The sequence below is a fragment of the Cyprinus carpio genome, chromosome A4, assembly GCF_018340385.1.
Source record: "Cyprinus carpio isolate SPL01 chromosome A4, ASM1834038v1, whole genome shotgun sequence".
NCBI classification, from domain to species: domain Eukaryota; kingdom Metazoa; phylum Chordata; class Actinopteri; order Cypriniformes; family Cyprinidae; genus Cyprinus; species Cyprinus carpio.
The window spans coordinates 23,535,436-23,546,900 of NC_056575.1; the positions used below are offsets into that span (position 1 = coordinate 23,535,436).

Below are 11,465 nucleotides of genomic sequence, written 5' to 3' on the forward strand. Positions count from 1 at the left end.
TTCCTGCGTGCCTTTGTTTTGCTACCTCCTAAGCTACTGCTACTGTATAAAGTAGGAAAGCTATTCTTTCTTGGCCAGGAAGATGATGTTTCCTAAAATTGATAATACTGTCTGCTCGGTGGACAAACAGATTAAATAATTGTAATATTGATTCTGCTACAATTAATTCTGAGATCTGATCTAAATATTCATAATTAATTATAACCAGTTATAATTAATTATAAATATTTCCCCTTTGAGCTAATTTGTTACAACAGATATAAATGTAAGATTTTTTTTTCCAACCTTTGAATAATGTAGTAGTCATATGGTGACATGGAGTAGATGGTAATGTGTTGTGCATTTCATAAAATATATATATAAAAAATAAGACTTGATGAAGTTTTACATGTCAAAGACAGTTCAATATCTCTTTAGTTGAAGAATTAAGTATCCTTAAACAGCTGTAACAGTTTAATGTTTGCAGTCCAAAGTCTGTTGTAAGAAAGACAAACACAAAACACAAAAAGCATTTAAACGAGAATCACAGATGAGACCGAACCTTTAATAGTGAGTATCATTTTTACACATTTGGATGGACAAACAGAGTTTATTTAAATATGAACTTAAGATGGTGGTTGTCATTTTTTATAAAATTATCAAATTGGTTTTAATTCAACAGACAGCATAAATTGTTCTATGAAGAACTTTCAACATTAGTGGAACCTTGTCATTGCATGAAGTGTTCTATGAAGAATTAAAAGGTTCTTTAGATTACAAAAATGTCCTTCAAAATGGCCTTTCACATTTTTAATGTATTTACTTTTAATTGTTTTACCAATAATAATCAAAATATCACATAGTGCTTGATTTTAATCATAAATTTGTATTTTAATTACTAAGCCTAAAGAAAAATACTTTAGCTGAACCCACTGAATGAGTGTACGATGACACTTAAAGCAAAAATCAAATAACTTTACTTTGTTCTAATGTTGTTTTCAATTCTACTTTATTTTATTTTGGTGTGTTATTTCAGTTAACTTTGGTGTGCATATCCATGTGCATATACAGTATGTATCTAAATGACAATGAATATATGGAATATGATTTGTATACAGTTGATTTATAAAAGTTTATAGCTTTAATAGTAACTTGTTAAATAAAAGAGTGGCAGTAAAATGGTTTCAGAAAAGGCTATCTTTTTGGCTTCTCAGTTCTCATATTTAGTGGATAGAAAAAAAAAACAGCAGAAAACAAATTAAAGTTGACAGTTGGAGTAGTTGCAAAAAAACTTCACCTCAATTTCAAAAGACTACACAATATAAATGACACAATGTTTGCACTGTAAACAAAACAAACTAAACATTGTTATTACAGAAGACCTGTACTTTGGTCATTATGAAGATTCACATGTAATACAGAGCTTGCTTATCACCATCGTGCATATCACCATAAAATCCAAATATCCCCATTATTATTAATAATAACAATGTGAACACATTATTATTAGGGTTGCCAGCATTGACATGTTAGATTTATTTAAAGTCCTTAACGTGTTAAAATAATTTAACACACACATAAATTCAAATCCAAGTAACTAGAGCATGATTGTCACAGTGTCTGGTTTGTGTTCCCTGGGGGACCACTAGATGTCCTCCTTCCCCACGGTGTCTGTCACTTCCTGAACTACATTCCCCACGATCCCTGTCTCCTCATTGCACTCAGCTGTCTCTGGTCATTAATCATTGCACTCAGCCAATTCCCCATTAGTATTGTCATTTCCCTGTGTATTTATACCCTGTCTGTGTTAGTATGTGTTACGGAGTCCTTGTATTTATCACGCCACTTCGGAGGTCTGTTCTTGCCCGTTTGTTTTGTGACTGTTGTATTTGATTGCCACTTTGGTTTTGACCCCTGCCTGGACTGGATTTGATGTAATGGTTTTCCCTTATTAAAAGACTTACTGCTATTGGATCTACCTGTCCTCTGTTCTTGTGTGTGGATCGTGACAGAAGGACTCTGTCCCACAAAAGATCCAGCGGTATGTTTTTTGAGGTTTCTCCCCTTGCCATCGAGCGGGAGAGAAAAATTGGTTTTGAGGGAACCCGCCTGGTCGTTTTTCGTGGGACCCGGGGAGGTCGCAGAGGAGTGAGTGGTCGAGAAGAGGTCCGGCATCGCTCTCCACCATGGCCCCCCTTCGACCCTGGGCTCGTGAGGGACGGATCGGAGCCGCCGTCTCGCCATCAGGGACGGAGAAGGGGGAGGAAGCACACCTGTGTCTGAGCCTGTGTCTTCGGACAGGATGGCCGCCGCCGAGTCTGTTCATGTCACATCTGTCGAGCCTGTGTCTTCGGACAAGACGGCTGCTGAAACATTTTTGGATTATTTTTCTATGCTGTCCAAAATCCTAGAGATTCCCAAGAGTGTTCACGTCACGTCTGCTGATCCAGAGACTGTTCACGTCACATCTGCTGAGCCAGCGCCACAGTACAAGATGGCCGCCAGCCCAGTGCCACTGTACAAGGTGGCCGCCAACCCAGAGCCACTGCACAAGGTGGCTGCTAGCCCAGAGCCACTGCAGAGGATGGCAGCCACAGGTGACTTTCCAGAGTCGAGTCAGGTCCCCGTTGACTTTCCAGAGTCGAGTCAGGTCCCCGTTGACTTTCCAGAGTCGAGTCAGGTCCCCGTTGACTTTCCAGAGGATCCTCCAGAGTCAGGTCAAGTCACTGCTGATCCTCCAGAGTCAGGTCAAGTCACTACTAACACCCAAAAGTCAAGTAAAACAACAGGTAAACTTCATGAGTCAAGTCAGGTCCCCGTTGATTTCCCAGAGTCTAGTCAGGTTACCGTTTATCAGGTCCCCGTTGATTTCCCAGAATTTAGTCAGTTCACCGTTGACCGTCCAGAGTCAGGTCAAGTCACCATTAACCTTCCAGAGTTAATTCAAGTCACCATTGATCTTCATGGACAAAGTCAAGTCACCAATGATCTTCATTGACAAGGTCAAGTCACCAGTGTTCTTCATGGGCAAATGCAGGTCACCATTGATCTTCATGAGCAGAGTCAGGTCATCATTGATCTTCATATGCAGAGTCAGGTCACCAATGATCCTCATGAGCAGAGTCGAGTCACCAATGATCCTCATGGGCAAAGGCAAGTCACCATTGATCTTCATGAGCAAATGCAGGTCATCATTGATCTTCATGAGCAGAGTCAGGTCACCAATGATCCTCATGAGCAGAGTCAAGTCACCATTGATCTTCCTGAATCCAGTCTAAACTCTGCGGAACTACCGGAGCCTCTCCACGTCTCAGCCGAACTCTCTGAGCGCTCGACTGATCCTGTCGTGGCCACAGAGGCCACCCTTAACTTGTTCATGTTCTCTGTTTCAGACTTGCCTATCCAGACTTGCTCTCATGTATCATCGATCCCACTGTGGTGGTCTTCTGCGCCGCCCTGGTGGGCCTCTGTCTCAACCGCATGGCTGTGGTGGTCCTCTGCGCCGCCCTGGGTGGCATCGGTCTCATCTGCTCGGCTGTGGTGGTCCTCTGCGCCGCCCTGGTGGGCCTCTGTCTCAACCACACGGCTGTGGTGGGTTTCGGTTCCGCCTTCACCGTCCCGGTGGGCCGCAGTTCCACTTGCTCCACCCTGGAATCCTGCCCGGTCAGCACTGTCCTGGGCCCCTGAACGCTCTGACCCACCCTGGTCTCCTTGTGGTGTTTTTTTTTTTTCTCACTTTCTGTTTTTGTTCCCCTTTATGGACCTGACAATGATAGCATGGTAAATGTAATTTCAAAGAACAACTTAAACAAAGAAAGTGATTCCGAGGAGAAGGAGGAGGAGTCTCTGGATGGTAGCTCCTGTGTACTCCGCACACCCCTCAGTGGATGCACATTCTATGGAGACCACCTAGAGGAAATGCCAGCAGGTCGACCATCAGATGACAAGACCGAGTCCAGCAAGGGAGATAGCCTTGCTACAAACTCTTCGTCTTTGAATCCTGAGCACAAGTAACAAGCAGGCAAGTCACAGAAGCAAAACCACATGAGTGGGATCACAGAACATAAAACGAAAATGCAACATGAAAGGTGATCAACTGACAGTAAGGGGGTAGACACAGCTGGGAATAAATAGGGTAAGGGGAAAGAGAGACAGGTGTGGGTAATCAGCTTGTAATTGTTCACTCAGCACTAAGAGGTCACGCAGATTGCTCAAAGCACATGCTGCACAAAATGACAGGACCATAAAAAACAACAGAAAAGGACCGGTGACACACCCTGATCCATGACAGAACCTCCTCCTCAGGAATGCCTCCTGTCATCCCCGGACAACTCACCATGATGCAGATGGAACTGGTCAATGAGAGCGCGGTACAGCACGTCACGAGCCATTATTCATCATCTCTCCTCTGGACCATAACCCAGGCAGCACCTCAAAAAGTCTGGGAGATGGTGGAGCATAGGTCTGGGGCTGAAGGGGGGAGCAAATGATGGACTTCATCTTAGAGACATGAAACACAGGGTGAAGTTTCTTAAACTGAGGGGATAATCAGAGTCGAACTGTCACCAGGTTCAGAACCTTAGTTATGGGATACGGTCCTATAAATTTGGGCCCCAGTTTATTTGCAGGAAGTTTAAGGGGAATGTCCTGGGCTGACAACCAAATCTTCTAGCCACACACATAAAGTGGGGGCTTAGAACGGTGACAGTCTGCCAACGCTTTGTTCCTCTCGCCAGTCCGAGAAAGGGCTTCTCTGTCGAGCCTCCATGTACAAAGGTGATAATCCTGTAGACAAGACCGGGAGTGAGTTGTGTGCATACTCAATCATTGTTAATCTGGATCTCCAAGTTGATGGTTCTGCTGACGCCACACAGCACACCACCATTTCTAAAGTCCTGATTTGCTTTCTCGGCCTGACCATTGGTTTGAGAATGGTACCCGGAGGACAGACTCGCGTTCGCCCCCACATGTTGACAGAATTCTTCCCAAAACTTAGATGCAAGCTGGGGACCCCTGTCAGAGACCACATCCACAGGGAGGACATGAATGCAAAAAAGACATGATATAAGACAATAGCTGCTGTCTCCCTCATTAAAGGAAATTTGACTAAAATTTCGAATGAATCACCTGTAAAAAATTGGTGAACCCTAGAACTACCTGGGGTGGGGAAATCAGCAACTGCTTTTAGCTTGGCAGGATCCATTCATATGACTTCAGGCATCAGAACAAAACCAAGGAATGGAATCGACCGTGCGTGAAAACTCACACTTCAACTTAGCGGACAAACAATTCTCAAGCAACAGCTGTAACACTTGCCTGACATGTTGGACATGGTTGCGCCTTTTCTGGGAGAAGATCAGGATGTCATTGAGGTAAATAAAAACAAACCGGTCGACCATGTCCCTGAGCACATCGTTGATGAGTGCCTGGAAAACCACTGGGGAGTTAGAAAGCCCAAAAGGCATAACCAAATATTCAAAGTCACTAGTGGGTCAACAAGGTGGTCTTCCATTCGTCCCCCTTCTTAATCCGAATCAAGTGAGCTCGAGTCCAGCAAGGGAGGTTGCCTTGCTACAAACTCCTCGTCTTTGAATCCTGAGAACAAGTAACAAGCAGGCAAATCACAGAAGCAAAGTCACAGAACATGAAACAACGTGACATGAAAGGGGGTAGACACAGCTAGGAATAAATAGGGTAAAGGAAAAGAGAGACAGGTGTGGGAAATGAACTTGTGATTGTGCACTCAGCACTACAAGGTCACACTGATCGCACAAAGCACGTGCTGCAGAAAATGACAGGACCATAACAAACAACAGAGAAGGACTGGTGACACATCCCGATCTGTGACACTTACAGATTGAGTTACCCAGACTCCCAATCCCCCTTATGTGACTGTTTTCACTGTTTCAGTGATTTTGGTTAAAATAATATATATTCAACCTTATCTAATTGTTTTTAAGTCAAGTTTTAGCTGACTAACCCCCGGTTTCACAGACAAGGCTTAAACTAGTCCCAGACTAAAATGCATGTTTGAGTGGTCTCAACTGACAATATCTTGCTCTGACATATCTTAAAATATGGCAGTGCCATTGTTCTGTGTCAAGATGCACACTTCTAATGTTTTTTTGTAAAAGTTGCTTAAATATCTTAATTTAACTAAGGCCTAGTCCTGGCTTAAGCTAAGCACAGTTTGTGAAACTGGGCCTAAAAGTCTAGGCATTTTAGTCTAATTTTAGTCAAAGAAAACTTTCAGTATTTTAGTGTTGTTTTAGTCAATGAAACTGCTGATATTTTGACATTATTAACATTTCAGTCAGTCTAGTCTAGCTAAAACTTTTCCAACACAAAATCTGTTGCTTCCCTAATACTCTCCTTATATCTGCTATAGAAAAAAAGAGTGATACAGACAATAGAATTCTTTGAAACCATTTTTTCCTTGCCCAAGTACATGACAAGCTAGCCTTTCTGAACAATGGAAATAAAAGTGGTTATATAGCCTTATAAAATATAGTTACATAGCCTTATAAAATTGAAAATACTGTACACAGAAATTGCAACTTACCTACATTTAAAAAGCTAATTCACATGGCCTCAATATTACAGGTTAAACAAGTTAAGATTGTGTATGTTTTTGCAGACAAGTGGTTTTTATTACAATGTTAAAGTTCATGCCAAATCAATTTCATTCTGATGGTAATGTGAACTGTAGACTAGAACGCTAGATGTTGCTGTTGGGCTATTTTTTTTACTGCTCAAGTACTACATGGTAAAATAAGGCCATTTGATTTTTATTTAATGATTAAAATGAAACATTAAAAAAAAAGGAAATACAATTCTGAATTTACACACCTGGACAGTTTTAAAGATAGCTACCTTCTACTGCTACTTGGTTACAATCATTTGCTAACTAATTAGGTTAAAGAGTTTGGTTTAGCTATAAAACACCTCCTAAATAATAAAACACAGTGATCATGATCAAGGATGATAATCTACCTCAGTTTCTTTGTGGTAAGCCTTCATGCTGCTTGAGGTTTGTTGTGTTTCCATATATTTTGTGTGCACATTGCTTTCTGTTTAAAGCAACACTATGTAAATTTTGGTGCTCTAGCGGTTAATAAACAGAACTGCACAAGAACATTCTAACCAGAGCTATCATCAGGCCAAACATTCAAGGGGAAGGACAATTTTGCCATGCACTTAAGGATTAAATAAGGCTGAAAACACAGCTAATTCTGTTAATACAGCATGTCCATTTACTGCTGCCTTTACTCTTCACTTCACTCTCCTCTTCACAGAAAGAATGAAACATCTAAACACATCTGTTGTTTTGGTCCTCCTCTTGTGTTCACCATGGCCAAGTGCTGGAACAACTTTCTTGACCCACCTCGGAACGCTGTGTATAGAAGACTGCCAGCCTGATAGTGGCGAGTACAAGTGCAAGACTATTGATAAAGATGGAAAATGCCAGACAATGTACTGTTCACCTCAGGAAAACATTGACTCCTGGGGTAGGCAGTGCAGTACTGACTGTGGGAAGCTTGGAGAAGACTACTACTGGTGCAAAACTGATACCTTTTCTTGGGGATACTGTGGACTGGTGATGGAGGACAAGAACCATTATGGATCTAAGACAGGTGCACTGTACGACCGCTGTGACCAAAAAAATGAAGTCTACCATTGGTGCCATACTGCGGATGGATGGGACTATTGCTCGCCATCTGAAAACGTAGACTACATGAACAAGAACTGTAAAGAAGACAATCCATGTGGGAAGCAGGATGAGGACTACTACTGGTGCTGGCTGAAGGAGGGAAGCTGGGGTTACTGTGGGCTTGTGGAACCAAAGATGTTGCTCCACCGGTCTAAATATCATTATGTTTGCACAGACGAGTGCCAGTATCATGAGAGTGGTGATTACTACTGGTGCCACACTGCCAAAGACTGGGACTACTGCTCTCCAGATGTAAAAGTAACCTATAAAGACAATCCCTGTCGCTCAAACCACTACTGTGGCTTACATGGTTCTAGTTACAACTGGTGCTGGACCTCAGAGTCAGAATATGATTACTGCGGGCCCATTGAATCTGCAGAGTGCACTTACATCACCTCACAGCATCGCAACAGAAGAGCCCCAGAAAACAGAATACTGATATGCATCCGAGAGGACAAGCATAACAAAAGGAAAACAATCTTTACTGCAGAGCCAACTACTGTTGACATAACTGATAACCGAAGATGGAGAAACGAGGCAAGAAACCTAATCAGTCGCTGGAACAATGGGTACCTGGTGGACCAGGCTCGTTCCAATCTGATCACCTCTGATAATCTCCGTATTGACATGCAGAGACCCATCAACCGCAACAATCAGCGCTACTACAACCTGCAGATCCAGGTGAACATGCCTAGGGTGCCTGGTGACAGCACCACTGTGTCTCAGATCATCGTACCTGATGGAGTTCCTGAGCGCTACATCCGCAGAGCCTTCTTGGAGAGCTTCAGTCGCCGAGCTCGAGTTTTTGTTGATGTTTCATCACAAAGTCAGTGTTAGAGCTGTGTGAAATGTGCTAATGTGCAACACAGTTGTAATTCTTTCAGCTTTTTGCAGTACACAGAAAATACTGAGCAGAATAAGGATAATGCATATTCTGTAGATTCAAGTCAATTTGTGCTTTTTGTGTGAGCTCATTCATGGCATGGGACGACATGTTAATGTGCGTATTTGTTGTAATGTAATTCAAAAATTTGGTTATTTTACTACTACTACTATTACTACAAATAATAATAATGTATAATAAAAATAAATCACAGATTCTATGACTTATAGTTAGTAAAAAAAATAAAATAAATTCTGTTTGTGTGTCAGTTCAATCATGGTATAGGAAGAAAAGTGTTTCTTGAATTGTAATGTGCTGTAAAAAATATTTGTGTATTATTTGTGTATAATCTTATTTAGCTAAATTAAATATTGAATATATTTTAGCAATTGTAAATTGGCTCATACTTTAAAATGGTTACTGAAACCAGCAAAATACTGTACTGTAGGATGGAGAATCTTATATTTTAGCGACTTGGGGGCCAACCTCATGATTAAGATATAACAGGTGGGGGGCTATGTTGATTACAGTATCTTACACTGGACTACAGCTTAGTTGTCAGCCAGATAGTCTCTTTGGTCTTTGTTTATCTCTGGAGGTTATAATGGATTCAAAATGATTCCAATAAATTTTTAACATATTTGTTTTTCAAAAAGAACAGACACTATTTTCCTTTTTATTATTTATTTTTTGGAGTGTGTGTGTGCGTTTCAATCCATCGCTAGAAATCTACTGACATCGTTTGATTATATAAATGAATATTTTCCTAATTTCTCTACATCATGGCAGTTGTATGAGTCTGGATTCCCAAACAGTACGCACATTTGTAACAAATGTGCATACATTTGCCTTGATGTTGAGAACTAAATTGATCTCAATAACTTGTTTTGCTGTACACAGAGGCGAACCAAGATGAAATGGGGGCCCTAGGCAAAATTAATAGATGAGGCCCTTCTAAATGATTATTTTGTTAATATATCTTTGTTACCTACATATATATTTATACAACATACAAACAGTAGTCAAAACACATGTAATAGAACACAAATTGTTTATTTTTTAAAAACAAAGTGCTTATTTTTTAACAAAATATCAATATTAATCTTTATGGCAGAAAATAAAATACTGTACAATACAGTCATCATATTTACAGTAACAGATTGTTTTCACCTTAAAAATTGTGCTTACGAGCCTTAGCTACGGCAAAGGCTCTATGCTGTCACTATGTCCTCCATATCCATAGACCTTCATGTGTTCCGTTCAATTGAAATTAATGCCAGTGCTGACAGCCTCTTTAGGGTTCATTGTTGACCTGATTTATGTTTTTATCAGCTTTAAAGCTGAAAAACTTCTCTCACCAAAGACAATGGTGATGGGAAGTGTTAGCAGCAGACAAAGAGCAATACTCAGGTTTCCATACAAATCTAGAAGTTGCTCCTTGTAGATGTAGTCTAGCATGTCTCTTGGAGAAGTAGATGCATGATTGGGAAAGGTATGACAGCAGCCCTGACCTCCATGACCAAATCCTCTGAATGCATGTCATGTAATGCTCTTTCCAATTTTTTGCAATTGTCTTCGAGTTGTCCATTATGCATAGCAACTTTCACGTTTTCTTTTGAGAACAGAAAACTATACAGGGCATAAAAATCCTCCAGCTTACAGAATCAGTCATTGAGGCTTCCAATGGCTGTGTAAAACAAGGGCAAAAAAAAATTTTCTTGTGAAAGATTCTTCTGGAGTGGACTGTGTCTGATCTCTGCCCTCATATAGGAACTGCCGTGATGTTTTCTGTTGTCTCTTCTCAGGCAACATCATCTCAATATCTAGAGCTTCTGCTATCTCTCTTACATCCGTTTGACAGGCATAAAGTCCACTTTCCCTGAAATCATTCAAGTATGTTTGCACTCCCTGAGTTTCCTTTTTAAGTGTTTCTAGAGAAACACTTGGGCTCTGAAGAATTTTGCTCACATGGTTAATCTGATACAAGACATTGTACCAGATTACCACACACAGGACAAAACACCAGGTCATTATCTCATTCTGTATGCTCTTTGCTATGAACATGGTCTCTGAGTCTTTCTTCTCCACAGCAAATGTCTGGAGGGCAGACAGGGCTTCAACAATCTCTGGCAGCTGGTAACGTACCACTTTCACGCTATCAATTTAAGCCTCCCATCTTGTAGTTGACAAAGATTTCACAGTCAGATGCTTCACATGTCACTGTAGTACTGCCCAGCACTGCACAGATGAGCTAAAAAGATTGTACAATCTCTGCAAAACACCAAAGAAAGAGATTGATACCACAGACAACTTAGCTGCATCTGCCAAGACCAGGTTCAGACTGTGACTGCTGCATGGGACACACCGTGCCTTGTTGTTTAGCTGCAAGATTTTTGTCTGAACACCCTGTTTACTGCCCATCATATTGCTTCCATTGTCATAAAATTGGCCACGGCAATCTGAAATCTTTATGTTGTGCTTTTCATGTTTTTCTAAAAGTGCATCATATTAAACCTTTTCCAGATGTGTCCAGTACATCAGTGAATCCACAGAAATGTTCAGTGATGAAGGCTCCAACAGAAGATTCACAATTCATAATTCTTAACACAACAGAAAGTTGGTTAGTATGGCTTACGTCAGGAGTAGGGTCCATTATGACAGAATAGTACTTCGCTTTTTTCACCCTGCCAACTATCTCCGGCAGTATTTTGTCTACAATTAATGTTATGATCTTATTCTGTATGATACTGCTAAGGTAATGCGCCTTTGCCTCTTTGTTTTGAATCCTCCTTATGTGTTTATTTAGAATTAGGGATCGACCGATATGCATTTTTCAGGGCCGATGCCGATACCGATTATTACAGATCAAGGAGACCGATAACCGATATTTTG

The 11,465-nt window shown here is 41.0% G+C and overlaps 1 protein-coding gene across 1 annotated transcript; it reads left to right on the forward strand.

Moving 5' to 3' along the window:
* Positions 1–453: 453 nt before the first annotated feature.
* Positions 454–9,235, forward strand: LOC122140470. Its single transcript, XM_042744508.1, has 2 exons — positions 454–549; positions 7,275–9,235. Exon 2 carries the CDS (start codon positions 7,280–7,282, stop codon positions 8,525–8,527), a length of 1,248 nt encoding a protein of 415 aa, XP_042600442.1. The 5' UTR covers positions 454–549; positions 7,275–7,279; the 3' UTR covers positions 8,528–9,235.
* Positions 9,236–11,465: the final 2,230 nt, after the last annotated feature.